This window comes from Trifolium pratense, linkage group LG2 (genome assembly GCF_020283565.1).
Source record: "Trifolium pratense cultivar HEN17-A07 linkage group LG2, ARS_RC_1.1, whole genome shotgun sequence".
NCBI classification, from domain to species: domain Eukaryota; kingdom Viridiplantae; phylum Streptophyta; class Magnoliopsida; order Fabales; family Fabaceae; genus Trifolium; species Trifolium pratense.
The window spans coordinates 10,551,543-10,579,539 of record NC_060060.1 but is presented as its reverse complement, the minus strand read 5'-3'; the positions used below and the strand labels follow the sequence as shown (position 1 = coordinate 10,579,539).

General features: G+C 33.7%; 2 protein-coding genes and 1 pseudogene across 2 annotated transcripts; 1 reads left to right on the top strand and 2 right to left on the bottom strand.

The window, feature by feature from the left end:
- LOC123904150 lies at positions 1 to 1,188 on the bottom strand. The gene has a single exon (XM_045953843.1). The coding sequence runs from the start codon at positions 1,186 to 1,188 to the stop codon at positions 1 to 3; it is 1,188 nt and encodes a 395-aa protein (XP_045809799.1).
- A 15,656-nt stretch (positions 1,189 to 16,844) lies between these two features.
- LOC123908811 (cyclin-dependent kinase inhibitor 7-like) lies at positions 16,845 to 18,877 on the top strand. Its single transcript, XM_045959534.1, has 4 exons — positions 16,845 to 17,837; positions 18,084 to 18,142; positions 18,311 to 18,466; positions 18,574 to 18,877. Exons 1-4 carry the CDS (start codon positions 17,562 to 17,564, stop codon positions 18,641 to 18,643), a joined length of 561 nt encoding a protein of 186 aa, XP_045815490.1. The 5' UTR covers positions 16,845 to 17,561; the 3' UTR covers positions 18,644 to 18,877.
- A 2,025-nt stretch (positions 18,878 to 20,902) lies between these two features.
- Positions 20,903 to 23,825, bottom strand: LOC123904149 (annotated as a pseudogene).
- Between the last annotated feature and the right edge of the window lie 4,172 nt (positions 23,826 to 27,997).

Genomic DNA, 27,997 nt, shown 5'->3' with positions numbered 1-27,997 from the left:
TTATCCCCGGCGGGCCCCGCCAGGGCCGGCCGTTAAAAAATTCTTCTCATTGTTGCTAATATCTGATGTACTAGGACTGCTATTTGGCACTTCCTGCACTTGTATATTTTTTGGCACATGATTGGGTTCACCACTTCTAGATCGTTTCCTATCCCCTTCTACAATTAACACTTCCACCTCATCTTCATCCATTGTCTCTCTATGAGTTTTGACATTTTTATTTTCTATTGGTTTAGGGAATAAAGCTTCTGGTTTGCTAAATATAGCAGCTAGCTGGGATTTTTGCACTCTCTCTGCATTATTAGCTTTGGTTTTCTCTTCAATACTTGTGCTATTACTTCCACCTTGACTTCTCATCAAAGTAGGATCCGGTGCAATCCAGTTCGAATTTCCTCCTTGGCGGAGCCATTTTGAGTCACTGCCTTGTCTCTTTCCCATCTCTGCTCTTAATTCTGGTCCCCATCCTCGCACAACCTTGGTTGTTTCCATGTCAAATAATTTAGGACATTTGTTTTCAGCATGTCCTAGCAGCCCACATACATAGCAGAATGTTCCAAGTCTCTCATACTTGAATTGAATCAATTTACTTTCCTCTCCAGGCTTTTTAATCTTCTTGGACTTCTTCAATGGTAATCGAACATCTATTAGGACACGAATTCTCATATACTTCCTCCATGAAAGACTATCATTCTTCTCATCATATTCCAAAAATTCTCCAATATAATCACCCACATTCTTTCCTACCTTTTGTGACATAAATCCTGATGGTAAATTGTGAATTTGAATCCAGAATGGAACATTAAACAGTGGAACATCCCGTGGGTCAACATCATCAGAAAGTATATTTAGGACAAGAGTGTGATTATCAAAAGACCATGGGCCTTGTTTCAATATGTGTTGCACATCTAATTGATGGAAGAATCTGAACACAAACAAACCTGGGTATGCTTCCTCAACATCCATTCCCCTTCCAGGTTGCCAAATATCTCCCATCTTCCCCATCATCATATTCACTCTGATGGGTCTGTTTGTCAAGAACCTGCCCACCAAATTGAATGATTGTTTGTTGACATGTGATTCTTCATCTAGTGTTATCTCTAGTTCGTCTTCATCATCATTGAGTGTGAGATTTTCCACGGTAAGAGTGGTATCGTGAATGGTGTTTCTGTTCCGAGTTGATTCCTCCATATCAGGTTGAATAATTGGATCAAAGGTGAGAGTTTAAGATTGTTGAAGAAACTCTCAAGAGGAGAGAAAAAGCTCACAGTCGGAGATTAAGAAAACGTTTTACTCGAATTGTACAGAGGGGTTCTATCAACCTTTGTGAAGTTCAAACTAGCATGAATCTAGTAGAACAACAACGCGGATGAATCCTCTACACTTGTTCCAAGCAAAACCCTAGCAGAGCCTTTGTCTGCCGTCTAGTTATAAAATTGAAATAACCTATTTTTGAGTAATCAGTCAATTTAGTCCCTAAACTATCACTCTCTCACCAACTTAGTCCCTAAACTATTACAAACAACTAAAAGGTCCCTAATCTATTTTTCATCCGTCAATTTAGTCCCTAAACTATTACTCTCTCACCAACTTAGTCCCTAAACTATTAAAAACAACTAAAAGGTCCCTAAACTATATTCACATCCTTCAATTTAGTCCCTCACAAACATCATTTTATGATTTCTAACAAACCTGTTATAATATCTCAAGGCACTTTTGAACACACTAGCATGGATGAAAAAAGCTAGCTCCTACTAGTATTACCAATAACACAATCAGCCTGCAAAAATAATTCACCATACAAATGTTTGAAATTTAATAAGACTTTGTTAGCATACTAAATCAGAAGAAAAGGAATAGAAGGATAAAAAAACTCTCAGACCCGCAAGAAACAAGAGATCACAGTATAAACTTCAAAGGGATAAAACAAAATCACAAACCCTTACAAATTTACAAAAGTGAGAACAAAAAACAGACCTGATTTTAGCGTAGTCACTAACAAGAAAAGTAAATGCTTGAGCTTGAGAAGCTTCCGGTCCAGTGGGACTATAAAACTCACTAGGATAAGCAGTATTATTAAACCAGACAAAACAACAAGGTATAAAACCAAAAACGGTTGAATCATATCATTTTTTTTAATCTTTCAGTCAAAAAGTTGAATAAAAAAAATATTCTGTGTTAAAAAAAAAAGAAACCGACAATTGTCACTTTTTTCATACTAAAGATCTCTTTCGTTCTAAATGATTATTCTGAAAGAATGAATTGAGTTCGGCGACTAGATGTTATATTTGCGTTGCGAGCAAAACGGTTGTTGCCGGAGAGTGGAGTGGTTGGCGGCGAGCAGGGTGGTTGTTTCCGTTGAAGCACGGGGAAAAAGAAAGGGTGATAATATTTTAGGGTTTGATAGACAAGTTAACCGAGGACTAAATTGACGGATGAAAAATAGATTAGGGACCTTTTAGTTGTTTTTAATAGTTTAGGGACTAAGTTGGTGAGAGAGTGATAGTTTAGGGACTAAATTGACGGATGAAAAATAGATTATGGACTTTTTAGTTGTTTTTAATAGTTTAGGGACTAAGTTGGTGAAAGATTGATAGTTTAGGTACTAAATTGACGGATGGAAAATAGATCAGGGACCTTTTAGTTATTTTTAATAGTTTAGGGACTAAGTTGGTGAGAGAGTGATAGTTTAGGGACTAAATTGACTGATTACTCTTTAATTATTAGTACTATTTTATTAGAAAATTTCTCATCCCACTACCCACTTTCTCACCCACCCGCTGGAAATTCTATTTTTGCCCTTAGTCAAAAAATTCGGAACGCGTTTTTCGAATTTTTTTAGTTTAAATTTGGAAAAAAATCGGAAAACACATTCCGAAGTTGTTTTTGAAGGCAAAAAAAATTCGGAAAACACATTCCGAATTTTTTGACCAAGGGCAAAAATGGAATTTTCAGGGGTGTGGTGAGAAAGTGGGTAGGTGGGATGAGAAATTTTCATTTTATTAGTTATAAAACAAAAGGGCCAGCCCATCCACCGGTTTGTTTGGACTCAGGAACCGTTAAATGTTTGGGCTCTCGATTGTATGAAGCCTTAATATTAAAGAATTTTTTTTGCCATCTTACCGACTACTCATGCGCCTTAGGCATTTCTCATTTTACTCTTCCGCTACTTAAGTAGTGGACGTTATAAAAATGAAAAATTTTGAGGAAAAAACACTCTACCAAGATTATGTCCGCTACTTAAGCAGCAGACGTTATAAAAATCTTGATAGGGTGTTTTTTTTTCTAAAAAATACCTTTTATTCCCTAAAGATGCAATTGTTGCTCCATAAATGATGTTCCATATTTAGATTCTTGAAACAATCCATTTTTATTCCCTAATGTTTTCACGAGCATTAACTTTGTTTCCCCTTGTCAATCCATTAACTTTTCTGTCAACTTATGTATTGGATTGGGATTTCATGAGACAATTTTGGCAAAAAAAAGTCTTGATGATTTTATGAGATTTTGTTGGACTATATTGATTTTGTGAGATTTTAAAGACTTTTTTACAGAGACTTTTTTACAATCAAGATTTTTAACACATGATTTGAATGGATTTTGAGAGATTTTTTTCAAAAAACTTTTTACAATCAAGATTTCATAATACTTTATATATTAAGAAACTTTTGTATATTAGGCAAATTTTAAAAGAATCAATAAATTTTAATAAAAGAAATTATATTTTTTTGGGAATCCAAATTTTTAAACAAAAAAAAAGCCTTACATTTTTTTCACGTATATGTTTCTAATCACAAATAAAAACCATTATCACCATTGATGGGAAAAGAAGCAGATGAAGGTAACGAAAAAAAATTTGCCGTAAAAAGTTGTATTGAATCAAAAGTTTGTAAAAAAGATGTAGAATTTGTTAAAATATTTTTTTGCAAAAAAACATATTTGATAGAAGAAGAAGAAGAAGAAGAAGAAGAAGAAGAAGAAGAAGAAGAAGAAGAAGAAGAAGAAGAAGAAGAACTGATATAATGATGATGAAAGTAAAAAATCTTGGAGAGTTTGAAAAAGTCTCAAGTCTTTTGGTGAGATTCTTGAACAAGTGAACAAAGAAAAGAAGAAGGAGTGCAGTGATGATGAACTATGAAAAAATAAAGAAAAAAAATTTGATACAGTGATGATGAAAATAAAAAGTCTTGGAGATTTCAAAAAAGTCTCAAGGCTTTTGGTGAGATTGTTGAAAAAGTCTATCAAGTGTATTTTCAACTAAAAAGTCTCTTAAAATCCATTCCATAGAAGAATCCATCAAAATCGGTAGACTTTTGAATACCAGTAGACATTTTAAAAGTAGTACCAAATCTCAATTGAATACCAACGGATTTTATTGCCCTGAAAAAAAAATCATGTTTGTCTTAATTGAATACCACAAGATTTATTTAACTTTTGTAAAAGTCTTGATTGAATACCTCAAGATTTTTTTGTCATAAAAAAGTCTTTTAAAATCCTATGAAATCTCAATCCAATACACCCTCCTTAGATTCTTGAAACAATCCATTAACTTAGATTCTTGAAACAATCCATTAACTTTTCTGTCAACTTTAATCCAATTGTCGTGTAATTAATGACTTGGATTCTCCTTCCAAATCAGGCTGCACCGTGTAATTAAGTAGCAGACAGCGATATTTTGGTAATTTCGTAGGGCGCACCTCATAATCAGTATTTCGAAATTTGTTTTCAAAATCTGTTTTAATACCCCTTCTAAGGTTCGGAACCAATTATGTTTAATTCGTAGTTTGAAGAATCGGATTCCCTCTTGCGATCCATAAATGCTCTTTTTGCTAATTCTCGCGTCTTGCATCAATCCAACATCAAAGAAACTTAATTCTTACCCACAAGTATTTGACGGTTTAATGTATTCGACAATTATTTGTTTTGGTTTAATGGCAATTATGGTTTTTTTGTTCATCCGATTTTTTGTGTTTGGTTAAGTATTTGAGTATTATTTTGATGGTTTAATGATTGGTATTTGAATTGGTATTAAAACATTTTAAAATGAGCAGTTGTTTCGTTTTTCGTTTTTGGTTCCAGGGTTTCGGAATCTAGAATCAAACCACATAACTAACTAGTTCGGAAAATATATTTGGATTCAATTTTTCTAAATTTCAAATTCTACATTCCAAAAAATGTCAATCTAAAAATTATTTCAGAAAATAAAATTATTCAAACGAAAATTGACATAGAACCAATACATCTTTAAAAGAATCAAACAACATTATGTGTGTATGATAATTAAATAATTCCTAGACTTCATCTCCTCAAAAAACATAGCACAAGAAGAGGACATAAACGCTCTAAGCAAACAGAGTAAAAAGTCATGAGGAACAGGTAAAGTACATAGTACATGAAATTCCATTATTTACTGGCATGAATAATTAATTTAGTTACATTACTATTTTTTTTTTTTTACATAATACTTACTATTTGAGTTTACATCGACAATAGTTTAAAAAATAATGTAATCCATGCCATTTCCACTTCATGAATGACACAAGGCATCATGTGATCGATTCAATAAAGCTCTATCAGATTATTAAGATGAAAAAGCTTCAACTTTCAAAAGCATTTGCTGGAACGTAAAAGAGTACACACCCCACAGGCCACAGCTGATTTATGATAATTTGTGCATGCAATCATATTTTTTCACATGACTTTTGAAACAATTAAAAGAAGGAAAAGGTTAAAAGCCACAAAAAGTCCTTTACTTTAGAAAGTGTGTAAGGGGGGCCTTAAGAAAAACAACATGTCCTTACTCTCATATCAATATAACCATAGAAAGGGAAATTTATGCTTTTAGAAAAAATAATTAGAGGCCCATTTGAGCACTAATAGAACAAACATGTCTTGGACATTTATTGAAACCTTACACTGAAGCCTAACTCTTATCTCGTTTAGGACAATGTTGAGATTCTTCAATTTGCTTTTGCTCCCCACTTTTGATCTATACCTCTTTATCCTTTTCTCTTTTGGCAATTTAATTAGGTCTTTCCTTTGTCTAGTAATGCAGAGCATGGCAGAACTTAAAGTTTGTATGGTTTTTTGGGAAATGTGGTCATGAGAATTTTTATTTGAGATGTAATTCAAATAGTTGATTAAGAACATCCGAAAGATTATTAGATAGAAATTTTATATGGAGTGATCAGAATAGAAGGTCAGCGTTGTGTAGAGAACCATTAAGGTAGAAGATGGTGGAGTATCTGTAAACAATTTTGACACTCAACTCAATATGAGAACAAGGAATGAGAAGTTTTTGACATTTGAATCGCATACCTTAACTCTTTGTGAGAAGGTGTTTTTATATTAATGACGCCCCACTATAATGAGGTGTTTATTGGCCGCAAGGATGTTACGACGATTCTGTAAGAATATGAGGCAAGCCGTTATGTGAGGTTTTGCGGAATTGGCCTTGTAGGCCTCAGCATGTTCTGGCCTTTATGTTTCTGAGACTAGATGACGTGGCGAGAATGGGCTTTGACAAGTCCATAACATATTTAAAGTTTAAATCCTTAATGTTAGGTATTGGGCCTTATGAGCATTAAGCCCAATACAAATATGTACTTTGACCCATTAGCTTATATATGGTGCTTTGCCTATATAAGTAATGTGTGCTTGATCAATAAAGGTGTGCATTACCATTTTGATCACAACAAGTGGTATCAATCGCCCTTAATCCAGGGGCTGAGAGAGAATAGAGTTTGTTAAGAGTTTGTTGAGGCAGTTACACGGTTGCAACCACCGTAACTGTCACCGTCTGTGCTAGTTTCTTGACTATCCCACCGTACCTTGCGCCTCAAGCCATCTTCTTCCTCACATTGTTCTAACAATGGCTGATCAATCTGACTTTCTCAAGCCATCAATTCCAAAATTTGATGGATTTTATGATCATTGGGCAATGTTGATGGAGAATTTGCTCCGATCAAAGGAGTATTGGTCGTTGATTGAAGATGGAGTCACGGTTGCTCCACCTAATGCTACAGCAGAGCAAATTCGATTAGCCAATGCAAGCAAGATCACTGATATGAAGGTAAAGAACTATTTGTTTCATTCCATTGATCGTGAGATTCTAGAGACAATTCTTTCGAAAGAAACCTCGAAAGAAATCTGGGATTCAATGAGATTGAAGTACAAAGGCTCGAGCAAGGTAAAGCGCGCTCAACTTCAAGCTTCAAAGAGAGAATTTGAAGTTCTTGAAATGAGGGAAGATGAAACTGTGGCTGAATACTTTGCAAGAACTATGGCAATTGCAAACAAGATGACATCACAAGGTGAAAGAATGGAACAAGTGACAATTGTTGAGAAGATCTTGCGCTCAATGACAGAAAGATTCAACTATGTCACCTGCTCCATAGAGGAATCAAATGATGTAACCAACCTTTCCATTGATGCACTTCAGAGCAGTCTAATTGTTCATGAACAAAAGATGAAAAGCAAGCATACAAGTCATGAAGAACAAGCTCTCAAGGTTGCTAATGGAGGTAGAGGGAGAGGAAGGAGTTCATCTTCAAGGGGTCGTGGCAGAGGAAGAATCAACAAAGAAAGTGTTGAGTGCTATAAATGTCACAAGTTAGGCCACTACAAGAATGAATGTCCATCTTGGGAAGAATCTGCAAAGTATGCTGCATTTGATGATGAAGATGAAATGCTTCTCATGGCCAAAACCAACTATGAAGAATTTGAAAATGAGAGATGGTTTCTAGACTCAGGTTGTAGCAACCATATGGTTGGGAACAAAGGCTGGTTATATGAATTTGATGAAAGCTACAGAGATACTGTAAAGCTTGGAGATGATTCAAGGATGAATGTCATGGGAAAAGGTAATGTCAAGCTAAACATCAATGGTAGAACTCATGTCATTACAGAAGTTTATTACATACCTGGTTTGAAGACAAATCTTTTGAGCATTGGACAAATACAGCAGAAGAATGTAACTATCATTTTCAAGAATGATACTTGCAAACTCTATCATGATGACAGAGGGTTGTTATTTGTCTCACACATGTCAGCCAATAGAATGTACACTTTGAATGCTGCAGTGATTACTCCCAAATGTCTTAAAGTTTCAAAAGAAGATTTGTCCCAGTTATGGCATGATAGATATGCTCATTTGAGCATCAAAGGCTTGAACATTTTGGCTAAAAAGGAAATGGTAAAAGGTTTGCCATCACTAGATGAGGTGAATGAAAGGTGTGTAGATTGCTTGACTGGTAAGCAACACAGGGAAGCTATTCCTAAGCAGGCTGTATGGAGAGCTGGCAAGGTATTGGAGCTCATTCACTCAGATATATGTGGTCCCATCAACCCAACAAGCAATGGAGGCAACAGGTATTTCATTACCTTCACTGATGACTTCTCAAGGAAGACTTGGGTTTATTTTTTGAAAGAAAAGTCTAGTGCATTAGATACTTTCAAAAACTTTAAGGCATTAGTTGAAAATGAGTCAGGGTGTACTATACAATGCTTAAGGACAGATAGAGGTGGTGAATTTCTCTCAAATGCTTTTAATGAATTTTGTAGCAATCAAGGCATTAGAAGACAGTTGACAACTGCATACACTCCACAGCAAAATGGAGTTTCTGAGAGAAAAAACAGGACAATAATGAATATGGTAAGGAGTATGCTGGCTGGGAGAAATGTACCAAAGATGTTTTGGCCTGAAGCTGTCAAATGGGCCACATATGTCATGAATAGAAGCCCTACATTGTCAGTCAAGGATGTCACTCCTGAGGAAGCTTGGAGTGGAAACAAGCCCTCAGTACATCATTTTAGGGTCTTTGGCTGCTTGGCATTTGTTCATATACCAGATAGTCAAAGGACTAAATTGGATAACAAGAGTATAAGCTGCATACATCTTGGAATAAGTGATGAATCAAAAGGGTACAAACTGTATGATCCACTGAAAAAGAAAATCATAATCAGCAGAGATGTGATCTTTGAAGAAAAGAAAGGGTGGGAATGGAACAAGCCTAGCAGAGAAAAGAATAGTGAGGTCACTATTGATGATATAGAAGGTGAAACCAGTGAACCAGTCACTGAGAATGAGATAGAACTTAATGTTGACAGTGATTCAGATATGAGTATAGCTACAAATCCAATTCAGACTCCAAATGAATCTGATGATGAGGTTGCTTTACCACCAAGAAACAGAAGACCACCAGCTAGTCACAGTGATTATGTATCAGGGACTGAACTTGATGATGAAGATTTGCACAATCTAGCTATCTACTCTCCTGTTGATGATCCAAAGAACTATGCAGAAGCTGCAAAATTTGATGTGTGGAGAACTGCTATGGATCAGGAGATTGAAGCAATAAAGAACAATGATACTTGGGAGTTGACAACTCTACCAGATGGTTCCAATGCAATTGGAGTTAAATGGATCTATAAGACAAAGTACAATGAAAAGGGTGAGATTGAAAAGCATAAAGCTAGGCTGGTTGCTAAGGGCTATAGTCAGAAACTTGGTGTTGACTACAATGAAGTATTTGCTCCTGTGGCAAGATGGGATACAATCAGGTCTATATTGGCATTAGCAGCTAAAGAAAGGTGGAGTGTGTTCCAATTGGATGTAAAAAGTGCATTTTTACATGGTGAACTAGTTGAAGATGTATATGTGGAACAACCTCTTGGATATCAGAAGAGTGGTAATAACAAAGTGTACAAGTTGAAAAAGGCCCTTTATGGATTGAAGCAGGCTCCCAGAGCATGGTACAGCAAGATTGAAAGTTATTTCAATTTTGAAAAGTTTGAAAAATGCTCTCATGAACACACATTGTTTGTGAAATATGGAAAAGATGGAAAGATATTAATTGTCAGCTTGTATGTTGATGATTTAATATGTACTGGTAATGATATGGATATGATTCATGAATTCAAAGAGTCTATGAAAAGAAAGTTTGCTATGACTGACTTAGGGAGGATGAAATATTTCCTTGGAGTTGAAGTCATTCAATCCAAAGCAGGAATTTTCATCAATCAAAACAAGTATGCAGCAGAGATTTTGAAAAGGTTTGGCATGGAAAACTGTAATGAGGTGTGTAGTCCAATAGTGCCAGGTTCTAAGCTTGTCAAAGATGAAAATGGAACAGCCACTGATGCAAGGGAGTACAAGCAGATGGTGGGTTGCTTGATGTATTTGCTAGCTACTAGGCCAGACTTAGCCTACTCAGTGTGCTTGGTTGCCAGGTTTATGGACAGGCCAACTGAATTGCATGTCACTGCTATAAAGAGAATTTTGAGATACTTGAAGGGTACACTAGCTGATGGAATCATGTACAGCCACAACCCTAATGAGAATGAGCTAATAGGTTGGTCAGATTCAGACTATGCTGGTGATTTGGATGACAGAAAAAGTACTTCTGGTTATGTGTTTATGCTTGGAACAGGTGCTATATCTTGGTCTTCAAAGAAACAGCCTATTGTAACCTTGTCTACTACTGAAGCTGAGTATGTTGCAGCTTCCTTGTGTGCTTGTCAGTGTATTTGGTTGAGAAATATTCTGAGTCATTTAGGAATTGGACAAGGGAAGACATCTTTGATCTACTGTGACAATAGTTCATCCATCAAATTATCAAAGAATCCTATAATGCATGGAAGATGTAAGCATATAGATGTGAGATTTCACTTCTTGAGAAATCTTGCTAAGGAAGGAATTGTGGAGCTTAAGCACTGTACAACTCAAGAGCAGCTAGCTGATTTGATGACTAAGCCATTAAAACTTGATACATTTCAGAAATTGAGAAGCAAATTGGGAATGATGGCTCTTCAGAAGATGTGATAGTGTTGCTTGATAGGCTGCAGTTGAGGCCTGCAAGGCTTGCCTGGCTTGTCTGTCTGTGCCTGAGGCTTGCAGGATTGGCGCGCGCTCAACTAGCTTGCCTGGCTTGCCAATGAGCTTGACTGGCTTGTGATGCTGCAATCTTTGATCTGTTTTAGTTTGTAATGTTTGTTGATTCTAGTTTGTTTTTGCTTGTTTTGTTAATTGTATAGTCATACAATTAGGGGAGGATTATGTTAGGTATTGGGCCTTATGAGCATTAAGCCCAATACAAATATGTACTTTGACCCATTAGCTTATATATGGTGCTTTGCCTATATAAGTAATGTGTGCTTGATCAATAAAGGTGTGCATTACCATTTTGATCACAACACTTAATACCATTTTCCTAGCGCCGACGGTTTTCTACGTCTACTCTTTAAATTGAGGTTTGATTAAAAGGTGCTAATTGGTGTTAGGCAACCTTTAATTTGAACAAGGATGGAGTAGTACAAAATTCACTAAAGTTGCAAAATTGAGTTAATACTATATTATAAATTATATATAAGATAATTACGTCAATAAATTAATATAGTATTTAATTAATTTGAGAATTACTCCCTCAAGTTGGAACCAATCGGCCAGTAGGCCAAATACTACTATACCAATGGCAAAGAATCCACAATGTAATGCGAGCTTAATTAGAATTTAGATTAGGGAATTTAGGCCATTATCAGATTAGTGAGAAATTATCATAGTTTTACACATAATTATATAGCCTATATATACATGTTACTATCAAAATTCAAGCCTAAGTTATAGTTAGTGCAAGCACAACATTTGACCATTTGTGCTAATTAACTCATCGTGTTGGATATCGCGAAAAAAAAAAAAAAACTCATTGTGTTGGTATCTTTTACTTTTACCGAATGTTTGTTGATTTAGTGATGATTGACGCTGAACTTGATAGGAAGGACCACAGTTCGATTCCCCGCAACTGTAATCGGAAGGGGTTGGAACCACTTGATGTCAGAACTGACCCATAAACCAAATTAAACTGGTGGTGAAAGCCAACAAAAAAAATGTTTTTTTTTATTTACAATGAGCTGAGAGTCGAACCCAAAACATATACCATACTACCAAAATCTTTTAGATATAAAAGAATCACATATGTTAAATATGCTTGGATCTCAACCCCAAAAGCTAGCTCAAAGGGTGAGGTCGCCCTCACATATTTATACACTTCACATCCCGGGAACCTAAGCAATGTAGGACTTCAGACAAACTCCGACAACACAAACAACATATTCAACACCCACCCTCACGCATAGCGTGGTCCTTGGTCAGGTGCCCATATTACAGTCCTTAACCCGACTCTGATACCATGTTAAATATGTTTGGATCTCAACCCCAAAAGCTAGCTCAAAGGGTGAGGTTGCCGTCACATATTTATACACTTCATATCCCGAGAACTTAAACAATGTAGGACTTCAAACAAACTCTAACAACACAAACAACATATTCAACGACGTACACTACTCATTTGAAAATTTCATACTAACATTTACTCAACAATCAATAAAAAATAAAAATAAAAAGAAGTTATTTTCATATTTATACGTAATACTCATAATTAACTTTTGCTTCATATCTGCGACTTATTTTCATTTGTGTTGCTGCCAAATTATGAAAGTGTTACTATATTTTTGCATGTATATGGATTACGTAATTAAGCTCGCATATTTTGATTGAAGTATTGGCCTTGTTCCCACGTGTAAATGAATGCACATAATTTCTACATGTTTATATGTCTCAACCGTATTCGATCATTATGCAGTACATTAATTTCTATTGTTACCTATATGGTCCTAAATTAAATGACACTGTGTGTCATGTTTCCCTGCTCTGCTCTCCTCTCCTCTTACTGTTATGTTACTGATTGCCCCCTCTGTTCTGAAATTAGTAATAACTTATAGCTGATCAATTTACACAAAAAGTTGTGTCAAAAAAAAATTTACACAAAAAGTCTTGTTAACAAATAGCTTTAGGATATTATTTTGTTTACAACATGTAGTTGAGATCGAACCCAGAACCTTTAACATACAACTTAAGCCTTTAATTACTAGACTAAATCTAATCGTTTCTGTCTTTAGGATATATTTGTTAAAAAATTAACAAAGAAAAATAAAATAATAATTTTATGTTAAAAAAACAAAATTTAAACCTCCATGGCTGCCTCATTTTGAAGAAAGGAGACCATACGTCTCTCCCTTAGCTACTTTAAAATGCCTCTAGCACAAGGGAGATTGGTGTCTCTAGGAATTATCATTTTTTAAATTCTTTTCCTTGGATGACTTGAGAAGAATTTAGTTTGCATTTGGTACGGGAAAGTGTTCCGAACAGAACACAGAATTATCCAAAGAGATTAAAAGATAATATAAAAGGATTCACAATGAGCTGGATAATGGAGGAAAAGCTCTGTAGTTCGAAATATGTGACATAGGTGATCGGCGATAAAAGAAGGAGAGATACTTGCACAAAATATTCTGACGTCCAAATTATTATAAGCTTTGAGGTGAAGGCGGGTTGGAGTGAAAACATATCTTGAGAGGTTGTAAAAGGTTGATTTTATTGGCGAGTGAAAGTGGCATTGAACCAATAGATCAAATGTAAAATAAGGTTTGATCTAACTCAAAAGTCCAGTTTAAACACTTGGTGTGCTCAAGCTTTCAAAATGGGTACATGATCAGAGGCAATAAAATGCAATGTAAGGATTATACCAATAAATCTTCCACAAGAATACTAGAAAACTAATGCTTTGTTTGGAAATAGAAAGTGAAATGAAATAAAGTGAAAGGAAAGAATGTGAAAAGAATGAAAGTGAGTAGAAACTAGAAAGTAAGTAAAATGTGAGATGATTAATTGGTTGTTCGGTATGAGTGAAAGTAAGAAAAAATGAAACATAACGCAATGTATATTTTTAAAATAATATGACATAACTACTCCTACTTAAAATAGAAGTTCTTTTTTATCAATTAAAATATTATATTATTATATCATATAGTATAAAATTTTCAAAATTATATACCATGTATAACTAACAAGTGCAGATAGAGGGATCCAGATTCCTTGTTGTAATGATTTGATCAAGACTAATTTTACGTTGTATACTTCGGTCGTTCATTTGAGATCAAACAATTCAGCCGTTGATTTAAGATCTGACAGTTCATATTTATTACAGCAGGACGTTGTTACTGCGTGAAATTATATCCCTGGATGGAGGCAACTCTGATGCATTGAAAAAAAAAATTAAAAAGAAATAAACCCTACACCATTGTCATGCCTAGAATGAGTTTCTTTTGGACGAACTATTGGAGAGAATCTAAACTCTTTTCTAAAAAAATAGTTATTAACTAGAATGTTTACCTCTCGCCTTCAAAATATATATAATTGTTTAACATTTTAAGTAGTGAAAATGTTAAATAACTACTTTAAAAAAAAAAAAATGTTAAATAACTACTCCATCTGTTCCAAAATATTAGCAAAAATGAGTCAAATTTTTTGATGTATTTGGTTAAAGATTTGGACCAAATACATTCACTTTTGTTGACCACTTTTTGCTTATATTTTGGGAGTGAAGGAATATTTTATATAAAAAGTTAAAATAGTTATTAAACAGAATTATTTAACATTTTAAAATTAAATTCTTTCTAATATTAGATGCAAATTTTCTAAAATTAGAACTTAATATGTGTCATTGTGTTTTTTATTTATTTACTAAGTATCTGGTTTTCATGTACCCAAAAAAAAGTATCTGGTTTCCATGAAAAGGGATTTGGGAATCCAAATTTTTTTATAATTATAACCTTAATACGGTAAAGGACACGTATTTACATGACTTTAATGAAGGGGTTTTCTAACTTAGACCCTAGTTAGGTCTAAGTTAGCAAGGTGCACCTTTTCAATTGGACCAAAATACCCATTCTTTTTAATTAATTAACCAAAATACCCATTAATAGAGGCGGATCCAGTGTCGCGCGCGTACCGAAGGACCATGGTTACAGACCGTTGATTTCCATCAGACAGCCAAGATCGGATCTCATCAAGACTGTCTGATCAATCCGACAGCCCAGATCATCCTGATCCATCAGATTCCAGCGCGTGCGCCACACTGGATTACACCCTGGAGAGAGAAAATTTTGCTTTTTAAAAGTAGGACACGTGTCACACAATGGTTGGCTGGACGTGATTTTTGTTCATTTAATACTTTGAACTCAATTATTTTGTTGTAAATTAATTTTTTATTTTTTTTTTATACCAAAATTCATAATTTTTTTTTTCTACAAATAGAGACTTGGTTCGTTTGATTTGGACACCGAAAAAAAAATGCAATTTTTCACTACCTTAATCTCATTTTTTGTCTACTAAATACGTTACTTGTGTGTTGTAATTTAACACGCACCACTCAACCAACTCACTGAAACCATTATACCAGGAAAATAGTAGATAATATTATGAAACTTTTGGTATATTTTATGAAATTTTTGGAGACCTGAAACTATTTTTAGTTAATTAAATGAGATAAAACGGTAATTAAAAACTAATGTTTGCTTCTGAAACCATTTTACTGGTAGAATGGTTGCACATAGTTGTATTCTGAAACCATTTTACTGGTAGAATGGTTTCAATGAGTAGTTTATTAATTGTGTTTGCTTCTGAAACCATTTATCTGGTACAATGGTTTCAGAGAGTTGTAATCTGAAACCATTTTGCTGGTAGAATGGTTTCAGTAAGTTGATTATTAGTTATTTGCTTCTGAAACCATTTAGCTTGTAGAATGGTTGCACATAGTTGTACTCTGAAACTATTTTACTGGTAGAATGGTTTCAGTGAGTAATTTATTAATTGTGTTTGCTTCTGAAACCATTTAGCTGGTAGAATGGTTTCAGAGATTTATACTCTGAAACCATTTTCCTGGTAGAATGGTTTCAGTGAGTTGATGTAAGGTAGTGAAAAATGAGATTAAGGTAGTGAAAAATTGGGTTTTTTTTTCTGTGTCCAAATCAAACGAACCAAGTCTCTATTTGTAGAGAAAAAAAATTATGAATTTTGGTATAAAAAAAAAATAAAAAATTAATTTACAACGAAATAATTGAGTTCAAAGTATTAAATGGAAAAAAATTACGCCCAGCCAATCAGACAGCGACACGTGTCCTGCTTTTAAAAAGTAGATTCTTCTCTCTCCAGGGTGTAATCTAGTGTGGTGCACGCGCTGGAATCTGATGGATTCGGATGATCTGGGCTGTCTGATTGATCAGACAGTCTTGATGAGATCAGATCTTGGCTGTCTGATGGAAATCAACGGCCTGTAACCATGGTCCTGCGGTACGCGCGCGACACTGGATCCGCGTCCATTGATGGTAATTTGGTTAATTAATTAAAAAGAATGGGTATTTTGGTCCAACTGAAAATGTGCACTTTGCTAATTTAGACCCAACTGGGTCTAAATTAGCAGCCCCCTAATATTTGTCATTGTGTTTTTTATTTATTTACTAAGTATCTGGTTTTCATGTACCCGAAAAAAAGTATCTGGTTTCCATGAAAAGGGATTTGGGAATCCAAATTTTTTTATAATTATAACCTTAATATGGTAAAGGACACGTATTAACATGACTTTAATGAATATGTTATGTTGGCGAAAAATATTTTTACACGAACTTCCAATTAAAATCAATTAATTATTGCTTATCAAAAAAAAAATCAATTAATTATTTTTCTACATCATATCATTAAAGTGATGAGTAGTGAAATAATTTAATGGAATATATAATTGGTCATGATATTAAATAATCATATTAAAAATAATTTTACAATGTCTCATTTTTACTGTTAAGTAATCGAAAAATGACTGGAACCTGACTATAGTACTGACCCCAAAACAACACTAAAAAAAAAACAAAGGGTGTAATTAATGTAATGAGGGTAAAAATGATGATTGATTGCTACGGGATAAAACGCCAAATGCTCGTGTGGCTAGTATTATGGTGTGACGACAAACAAACAGAAAAAACTATATGATGAATAGCAAATGGCAATTCTGCGTTTCACAATCACAGTTGAGGATAAATCAGTAATTCAATATTTTGAACACAATTATTTTGCTTAAGACCGGTTCTTCACCAAACGGAATTCCCCAACCTTAACAAAAACGCAAATATATGATGATTCTTTTCACCTCAACCGCATAATTCTAAATTTCCACTGCAAAAATCAGCGTCACCTGCGTTCTAAAATCCAAACACGGTCTTAAATAATCCAAACGCAGTCTGTACTGTCATCGTTCCAATTAATCCATTCCAACAAAACACCGTTTCTATTTCGTTTTTATTCCCCGTTAGTTATAATAACGTGTCATTCTTTCCTTTGTTCATATTTCGGCACATAACGGCGCCGTCAAATTCCCCGTTTTAAGATTCCCCCGTCACTATTAACGGAGACTGGACCACACCTACACCACACCAAGAGCCCACACCACTACGAGAAAGCTATCATCCAATCCTAGCCGTTCATTTTTCTTATCATCACAATTTTTCGTCGTCTCCGTACTACACGCGCGTAACATCTCTCTCTCTCTCTCTCTCTCTCTGAAATTAACAAAACCAGAAAAAACGCAGAAAGCATCAACACCTGAAAAGTAAGAGAGTGAGGTGTGAAGAAATTCGAATCGCAGTCTCAGAAAAACGTACTTTGCATAGTTTCATCAATGGAGATTTCTCAGGTAGGTGTCAGGACACGATCTCGAGCTGCATTAGCCATGGAAGAAGAAGCTACAAGCTCAGCCGCACAACGAATTTCAAAGAGAAGAAAGATCAACAACAGAAACGAAAACCGTAAATTATCAAAAAAGTCACCGACGGTTTTACCGGAACTAGACCCGTCCTCCGGTTCTATCTCCGACGAAGAATTTCCGGCGTCATGTTGTTCAAGCAATGGATCCGATGGAATCACTGAAGAAAGGATCAAATCGTTAGATCTAGAGGTTAGATAAATTGAATTTGAAGATTCGTTTCCGTTTTCTGAAATCTGAAATTGAACTGAACACAACAATTTAATGCTGTTAAAGAATTTGTTGAAACTGCTTTTTGTTCTGCTTATTTAATTAATTTAACTGCAACTTCTTATTCTGCTGCTACAATTGTCACGTTTTTTGCTCATTATTATTCATGATTTCATTCTCATTTTTGTTAAATTTAATGTAGTAACGCATTAAACGTTTTATTTACAGGTGGAGAGTGCGCAAGTTGAAACGTCGACGTGCAATTGTGGTGAAGAAGAAAAACAGAGGTTAGTTTTTGAAATTTGAATTTTCTTATTTCAAAATTTAATTCAAAAATCAAAATCGTGTAGTAACTGATTTTCTCTCTCTCGTGTGTGTAACTAACTTTGTATATATAAGCGTTTTGCATTTCACAGTTTCAAGTAATTCTGAAACAGAATATTTTGTGAGTGTAGGAGAGAGATGAATCGTTCAAGCGAGTTTCAAGGAAATTCTCAAGAGACAAATTCTCACCGTCAAAATTCATCTCCAAAAAATATGCCAACAGAATTTGAACTTGATGAATTTTTCTCTGCTGCTGAGAAAAACATTCAGAAAAAGTTTCAAGAAAAGTAAGTTAAAATTTCTCAATGTGCTTTATTTTTCAAACTATAGTATAAAATTCAGATCAAATTAAAAAAATTGTATGATTTAATCCTCAAAATTATTTTAATTGCAGGTATAATTATGATATTGTGAAGGACGTTCCATTGAAAGGACGCTACGAGTGGGTTGAGTTGAAGCCATGAAAGTTAACGTAACGTAACAAACTCTATGTATCTGTTCAAAATCGAATTACTTTCCACTTTGCTGACATTTTTTTCCTTACTTTTTTAGTCTAGGTATTTGAATTTGAATTAATCTATGTTTCTATGTCAATTTGAGAGTACTCTTTAATTATTATTTAGTGTACAGATTTAATATTTGGAAGTGTGGGTTATTTAATTTATGGTGGTGAATGAAGAAGAAAAATTAATCTGGTTCGTTAATTTGTTCTATGTAAAGTTAAACTTTGTGCAGAATTTCATTTCATGAATTTCATACTCCGTAAATCATAAGCTCTCATATTTTTAAGTATTTTTCTCCCTTAAAATCCGTGTCTGTTTCTTTATTTTAACTTTGCCGTTAAAAAGGTACAACAAAGTCAGTGATTGTATGATTGCATCTCTGTTTTTCCCTTTGTTTTTTATTTATATAAATATACTAGATTAAGATTTCTGTATATGTACATTTACATATAAAAAAATGGAAACAGTGAAAGGGAAAAAAAGGGGAGAAGAATTAACCATGGTGAAAATGGAAAAGTGAAGAATTGAATATTTTCTGGGTAGAAAGAGTAGTGGAGGTGAAGGTTTTGTTTGATTGTTGGGATTGTTAGGGGCACAGGGACACGTTCAATAGCGTGTAAGTTACGGCCACGTGTTTGAGAGGATGTGAAATTACTCTATTAACCTTCAATTCACTCACCCCCATGTGAGAAGAAGAGTCTTCCATATTCTTGAAACCAAATCCACTCTATACACTTTCACAAAGTACAACAAAATTGGTCCATGGAGTAAAAAATGGAATATTTGTTAGTTATTTCAGCATATTCTTCTTTACCTCTTCGTATTTAATTAGTTTAGTACATAAACAATACATAAAGTGGAAAGTCTTTGGTAGATCCTGATCAAAATTCACATTAATTTAATCAATTTAATCAGTATAAATTATTATACAGCAAAGTTGAATATTGAATAGAGAAGAATGGTAGTATTAGTGTAGGAAGAATATACATTTGTGGTCCTACTATAGTTATAGCTAGTAATTAACCTTGTTGTTCTTCATTTGGCGTTTGGTATTTAAATAAAGGTTTTTTCTTGGTTACCTTCACAAAGAGGTGTGTAAAGAGCACACCTGATGTGGATCCAATTAAAATTAGCCAGCTGTATTATTTATTTCTCTTTTTAATTTACAGATTTGGTTTATAAACTTTTGTTATTTTCACAATTGACCACATTGCATTAATGACTCTCAATCTTTTCAAGAAAATTGTTGGTGTCACTTTTCTTTTTTTTCTTTCACAAAAAACAAAAAATTGTTTCTATCACCTAGAGAACAGAGAACACGCTCCATCTTCTTTCTCTGGTTTTTCTTTGTTTCCTATTCTTCTTCTCCATACCCATTTTGCTGCTTCATACAAGTTGAATTTCACTTCATCATCTTATGAATCAAACTTGTGTTCATCGAATTAGCATCCTACACAAATCAACCAATCTTTCTATCTCTACCACAAGATTTACAAGTAAGTTACTCTATCTCTTGATTTTTTGGGTTTTTCACTTCCTTTAGTTTTAGGTTAGTTTTGTGTTTGGTGCTTTGATTTGTTGCTGAATTTTGCACTGTGGGTATTAGAGTGCATTTACTTAAGATAAGGCTCCATGAAATTATAGGACAAGCCTTGATCTAGTATAAAAGACAAAGATTTTATAAGAGGGATATGTTTTAATTAAGTTAGAATGTAATAATTATAGCTAAAATAATTGATGAATTATTGGTGTGTGTGAGTATGGAATGAAGAACAGAAACTCAATTATTGCCTTGCGGTTCACAAACAATCATCGTTGTTCGCTGTTGACTACTAACAGTGATAGTGATAGGCTATAACAAAAAATTATGACTATTGAGTAAAACGAGTTCCAGCTCTTGCCTTTGTTTTGTTCCCGAATTTTGCACTGTGAGTGCCTTGTTTTGTGCTTGTTCGGTTACCACTTTTATAGTGGATTGTATCCTTGCTTCTTCAAACACTCCTTGTGTTTTGTTGAAGTTTATCTAATAAAATTATTGTTGAAAATTGTAGATCCATCCTATAGAGTTCCTCATGAACTTGCACTTTTCTGCATGAACTTATATGCTACAAATTCAAGTCAAGAAACAAAATCAAGTTAAAATCAAGTTAAACATTTAACTAATCTGTTAGGAATTATAATTTCCACACTTAACTATTAGTATTTCCTGACACAAACCCATGACAGAGATAAACAAAATCATCCAAATATCTTCTTTCTTTATTTTTTTGACAGTAAAGGAATTTCATTGATAAATAGGAAAATCCTTACAAAGAGAAGATATAATTTGGTCAGGAACCTTGCCTTCCCAAGACTTACAACCAACAGAAAGTGCTAAACCAACAAGGCTCTTTTAACAAAACTAACACTAGCATTCTCTAGCCTTGCAAGAATTTCTAAACAATCTAAGACTAAATCAGCAATAGCAACATGTTTAGTAACACCATACACACACACACACACACACACACACACACTTCACTACTGCTTCAGCATCCATGATTTCAGCAACTAACGGAGAAACTTCAATGTCTTCACAATTTGTTGCAGCAACAAAACCGACCCCGAGTGGTCTCTAGCTATCAAGCCCCAACATAGAATTCCATTCTGGAAGCAGACAACATCAACATTAATCTTCGTAAAAAATTTCGGGGGCGGAGGCCACTTATCTAGAACAGCAGCTGCGCGTGATGGGGCCTGCACATGTAGAACTTAGCAAATATCGCAATATTGTGGAAAATAACTGAATAGTATACAACAATCACAAAATCTTGCTTTATGGTTCTAATGTTCTAGTGGTTATAAGTATGAGCCAAAACGATGCCTAATTAGAGTCCACTATAAGGTCTCTATTCCACATGAAAAAATTCAGCATGTCAACCAAAGTGAAAATGTGAAGAAACCTTCAGAAAAGTACATAGAAATAGTCACTGTGGATGGTTTCGACTTCTGGTTTATGGGTTTCTTTAATTACAAGAAAGCTTTAAGATATCTTCAGCATGCTATCTCTCTAGCTCAGAGGGAAAATTTGTAGAAATATAAGTGAAATTGTTCTTTGAATTATAATCCCTCTCATTAAGCTTTTTATCTGTCTGTAGTCGATTAACCGGCCTAATAAAGACATTATGCTAATATGCTTTTGTTAAGAAACCACTCGCCTCATTTCTAACTTCAGGTGCAGCATATTAAAGCTACCAAATGAAATTTGACATTTTAAAGTCTTCAGATGGAAAAAAAAAAGTTAAACATGGACCTTTAGTTCACACTTAAGCATATTAGTTAACACCTACATTTCCAATACTCAAGTAGAAAAGAGAGACATGTAGCAGTAACAGAATAACTGGACTAAAAATCGATACAGTTTTGGCATATTTTTTGAGTTGTACAAGAGAAAAAGAAGCCTTACTTGTACAAATAGGCAGCAATTCCCAAAATTATAATCAACAAAACAATATCAATACAGAAGTTTCGACTGGATCGTAGCTGGATGAAAACAAAAGATCATATAAGATTTAACAAGAAATCTATCACTGATGCAACCATAAATTGATGGAAATATAAGACTGGATGAGCTAATAACCTGGGTAACTGTGTCTTTAAGTTTAACGTTGGTATTTTTAACACCATGTTAACTTCAGCTTCTAATTTCCAGAGTTTTGAGAACATCAATTTCCATATTTCCAGAGTCTTCAATTTACAGGAAGAAATTGATGAATCTCACCTTTGTGTCAATCTCATCCATCAGTGGAACTTGCTTATCAAATTCCTGCATTTTGCACATATGTAGAAATATATAAATAAAATATAGTATATAACAAACTTAAACATTAAAAAAAATATCACACACAAAGGATGAATGATAAACAATAAGGAAATATCTGACCTCATTCATATCATGTGCCATGTTTTCAAAGTATCCAATCCTTCTGCAATCACATCCAAACCTTGATCCTAAAAGGTCCATGTAATTAGATTCAAAACCATGTCCAAGTTAACACTCTACATATAATATCATGCAAAAGTTAACAGCTCTGTGTTACAACTTCAAAAAGCAACTTGCCTGTTTCATTTTAGGCATTTCATACTCCTCCCTAAACTGACTTGATTCTTTGGTTTGTTCAAAGTATCCATCTTCAAATCGGCCATCTGTGTTGAAATAATACACAGAAATGAATAGAACCAATTAATTAAAAAACATCTTCAAGAACTTGTATACCTGTATAGCTATTAAACTTGGACATTTATTTCAATTACCTGAATCAAATTTAATTTCAGGACGTGAGGCAGAAGCTCCACAACCTCCAGTTTGTTTGGGTGCAGCAGGGGTCCCATCCGGGATAGCTTGGATCCTCTCTGGCAATGAAAGAACCAAATCATTACGGGCAGCAAATTCTTGCGACGAAAGCCCCTTTACCTGTGAATACAAAGTACCAATTTAACAAATTAATGATTATGTCATTAACTTTGAACACACTTGTATGCTATTAATGTTACCAACTGTGCAAGGACACAATCAATCGACCTATCTGAGATAATAAGCGCCAAATATTTTATGACAACAGTAATTGGATGAAATCATGGTGGAATTGTGCTGAAAATTATAGTAATCTGTCAAAGTCACAGTAAATTAAATTCAAACATGCATACACTACTGCAAATGTGATATGCGAATATAATGAATTCATCATTCATTCCAACCAAAATATCAGAAAGAAAAAGACACTCCAACACTAACAAAATCAACAACAACACTATCAAAATTCTCACCTGCGCTAGTCCCAGCTTCAGCTGAATAATCACATAGGAGATGTGTATCGTTTCTGATTTTTGTCAATGAAAAAAATTGGGGGTTTTGGCTTCTGCGTATTGGAGAATATTGGAACTGAGAAAGAAGGGGTGATTGTGAAGAGAAAAACGATGGTGATGGTAAATGTCGTCGTCGATGACCGGGAAGACGATGATATCTTCTTCGATTAGGATTCGTGAAGAACGGGAAGGATTTGGGTTTGGGAAATTCGCGTGGGGAGTTGAGAAACAGTGTAGATGTATTGGTGTATTTGATTGAACTGAGATGAGATCCAGTAGATGCATTTTTGGGATCCATTGAAGAAACAAGAACCCTAATTGCAGAAGAAGAATCCTAATTTCATATTATTGAAGAGATTTTTGTTTTTTTTCAAAGATAAATAGATTTAATTTTTTTTTGACAAAAGATTTAGTTTTATTTGAAAATATGAGATACTATTAATTATTAATTGAAAGTGGGGAGATTATGCAAATAACAAAAATTATAAGCTTAAATATGTAAAACAAAATTTAATGCATAAAATAGTTAATAAGTCCACATGGTTAATTTTAAGTGGTGCCACATCAGCAGAAGGTAACTAGCACACCTACATGAGAAGGCAACCTAGCACTCACCTTAAATAAATTTTCCAAGTATGGTAGTGTGGTAGGAACGTGATTGTCACGTAGTACAAGCTATGGTTGGAGGATAATAAGGGAATTATAGGGGTAGCACATGGTGATAGGATTAAAGATTCCTTATAGTGTGTGGAATTCATGATGTGATTTGTGAGTTGGGGATCATGGAGTGAGAAACGATCGACTTGATACTTTTGCAGCAAGCAAAGCAATTTTTACTGAACCACACTGCTACTTTCCGTTATCTTATATAATCATTGCTATTTCGAATCAGATGGGTATGATTCTGTTGAGATATCGTATCTCCCATCCGCGCAAGGAGGATCTTCATTGTTGCAAACTTTTTCAAATTTTGTAAGGACATTTTTTACTTCCCTATTTTACCCCTGGTAATTAAATGTACTAGTAAAGATAGTAGATAGAGATATACATAAGGCTGTTCTATTTTATCCTACAAAATCCATCGATTTCACAGTTTTCGTACGAAGTTTAAACTGTTGTTTAAAATGATTAATCTCTCAATTTTTTATAGGTAAGAGTTATATATTAAATTTCGAACTAATTTTTTATACATAAGATTTATTTTAATTTAATAATTTGAAATACAAACTTGAATTTAGTTTGTTGTTCAATTTTAATTAAAACCACTAATGTTCTCAACGTACAAATGCGTGTAATATCAAACTTCAATGATATTGCGTTACGAGAGGGTAATTGGAGGATTATCCACATTGAACTCACAATAACTATATAAGTGAGTTGAACACCACATCTTAACCAAAAATGTCGTTGTCGTTGCTCAACAAGACTCGCCATCTGATCACCTTTGTCATGAAGACTTTCGATATAAGAAGTCAGTTGAACTTTTCTTCAAACTATCGACTCTATGGTCCACCCACTTATATAGTATTCAACCTCCACTTTTTTAAACAATGTGAGATTTAACTCATCTAACAGTTGCCACAACAAATGGTTATAGGGGATTTGAATTCAATGCATTGTAATTACATACGATCAACACTTCTAGGTCGTATAATTAAGATTAAACGGTCTAAATTTTTAGATCAAATTTTAACTATTTATAAATATAAAATACAAAATATTGTATCTTGATCAGATGAATTTTTCATATGACTAATTATTGTGAAGTCAATGTCTTCCGATTGCACACCCAGGCTATAGATAAGATATGAACATTGGGATGTGTGACATTTCTGTTAGAATCATTTAGTTAGGTCGCAAACAATTGCCCGTGCGTGTCTCTCAGAAAACACATTGTTGAATAGTTGATGACAATTGTCACAAACCAGGAATAGGCAAGACAAGAAAACAAGAAAGGCTAATTCAAATTAATGCAAGATAGTTTATATCTTCTAATCATCAAGTAGGGGCCCCTGTTGGATATTCTTTAGTAGATTATATATGTCACACTTCACGACAAGTTTATGATACAGAATGTAATTCACAGATGTAATAGTATTAGTATTGGGCATATCCATACAACAATTCAACATCTCTTATTGTCGTCCCCCCCAAATACATGTTATCTAATAATCAACTTCATAATTTTGTAACCTTAATTAGGTACATTGTAGCCAAAAATATCCAATAAACTTCACCAACACTTATTATTTTATTTGTGCCCTAGAGTCAGCATCTATATATGAATTTAAGATTGAGTTTGGTATCATTAAGGGTAGGGTCCTATATGAAGACATTGCAATTGGTCACAATACCATATGATGTTAGAGTTTGGTAAAATAAAATATTGATATAATTAAGGGAGGTATCCTAGGATCCTATATATACATATAGAGATATAAAATAAAAATTGCACAAATTGTGCAATTGGCAACCATATATAAAAATATGGATGGAGAGGTCAGAATTAAAGTACAATCTAAATGTAAAATGTGAATTAAAATGGTAATCCGTAGCTAAAACGAAGATTGAAGGTACAAAAGTATGTGAAAACTTGAAAAAGAAGGTGGCAGCAGTAAAATTTTATACGATGATGGACCATAAAGAAGAAAGAGATGGATGTGGTGGCGGGGGGCCCAACATTCAATTTTTAGGGTGATTGATATTTATCATCCGTTTGATAGTGAAATGTTCTAAAATGGTGAAAATAGGTGTCAGTGACTAAGGTAAGATAAAGAATAGGAGGTGTATCTGTTTTGGGTTGGGGGCGGTTATAGGCTAGCTAGAGGGGGGTTGGGGGTGAAGAAGTAATTCAGACGTTTTTTATAACTATAGCACTTGGTTAATTATATTTAAAAATGTGTTTGCTTCAATTAAGTATATAGTTAGTCTGGTTAAATTGTGATAAACAAAATTAAATAATAGGAAATCAAGATATTGGGAATTCAAGTTTGATTTCTGGTGGAAATAATTTTTTATCATGACTTTACTTATTTCATTGTTAAATTCTGAATTATGAAAGTTTCTTCTCCTGAGAACAAGAATGTTAACACAACAAAAAATTAAATATAAGGGTTAGACAGTAAATTAGTAAAAAAAAAAGGGTTAGATAGTAACTAAGTTTCTTAAAAGACAAATTATTTTAGAAAATCCAGATTCATAATATCAAAATTTGTAACCATTTTGCATGCGTAGGAAAGTCACATTCGCAGAAAATTCATATGTTCTATGTGTACTTGTGTAGTATATATCAACTTAATTAACTAGACTTTTAAATGAAATTAATCAAATGGTGCATAAATCATAGTTCAATCAATAAAAATATCAAAATTGTTAAGTTGGACGCTATGGTCAGAATTTAAATTTTGGTACCTTATTTTTGTGTGTATAGATTTTCAATGATTTATCATTTTATCTATACTAAGAAAAATTTGAGTTTTTTTTTTTTTAAGGAAAAAATTTGAGTATCTATAATATAAGGGGGGTATATTGGATTGAGATTTTATGAGACAATTTTGGGAAAAAAAGTCTTGATGATTTTATGAGATTTTGTTGGACTATATTAATTTTGTGAGACTTTAAAAACTTTTTTACAAGACTTTTTTACAATCAAGATTTTTAACACATGATTTGAATGGATTTTGAGAGATTTTTCCCAAAAGACTTTTTACAATCAAGATTTCATAATACTTTATATATTAGGAAACTTTTGTATATTTGGAAAATTTTAAAAGAATTAATAAATTTTAATAAAAGAAATTATATTTTTTTTGGGAATCCAAATATTAAACAAAAAAAAACTTACTTTTTTTTAACGTATATGTTTCTAATCATCAATAAAAAAGTCACCACCACCACCACCATTGATGGGAAACAAAAGCAGATGAATGTGACGAAAAAAATTAGTTTGTTGTAAAAAGTTGTAATGAATTAAAAGTTTGTAAAAAAGATGTAGAATTTGTTAAAATATTTTTTGCAAAAAAAACATATTTGATAAGTAAAGAAGAAGAAGAAAAAAAAACTGGTATAATGATGATGAAAGTAAAAAGTCTTGGGAGAGTTTGAAAAATTCTCAAGGCTTTTGGTGAGATTGTTGAAAAAGTGAACAAAGAAAAGAAGAAGAAAAAACCGGGTACAGTGATGATGAACTACGAAAGTAATAAAGAAGAAGAAGTTTGATACAGTGATGATGAAAGAAAAAAGTCTTTGAGAGTTCAAAAAAGTCTCAAGGCTTTTGGTGAGATTGTTGAAAAAGTCTATGAAGTGTATTTTCAACTAAAAAATCTCTCAAAATCCATTCCCAAAAAGAATCCATCAAAATCGGTAGACTTTTGAATACCAATAGACATTTTGAAAGTAGTAACAAATCTCAATTGAATACCAACGAATTTTATTGCCCTGAAAAAAAAAATCTTGTTTGTCTTAATTGAA

Bases quoted from the DNA above. Each gene is read 5' to 3' on its own strand.
- LOC123904150 (XM_045953843.1), bottom strand. From the start codon at position 1,188: ATGGAGGAATCAACTCGGAACAGAAACACCATTCACGATACCACTCTT.
- LOC123908811 (XM_045959534.1), top strand. From the start codon at position 17,562: ATGGAGATTTCTCAGGTAGGTGTCAGGACACGATCTCGAGCTGCATTA. The intron at 17,838-18,083 runs GTTAGATAAATT...TTTTATTTACAG, and splicing joins TCAAATCGTTAGATCTAGAG to GTGGAGAGTGCGCAAGTTGA. The intron at 18,467-18,573 runs GTAAGTTAAAAT...TTTTAATTGCAG, and splicing joins CAGAAAAAGTTTCAAGAAAA to GTATAATTATGATATTGTGA.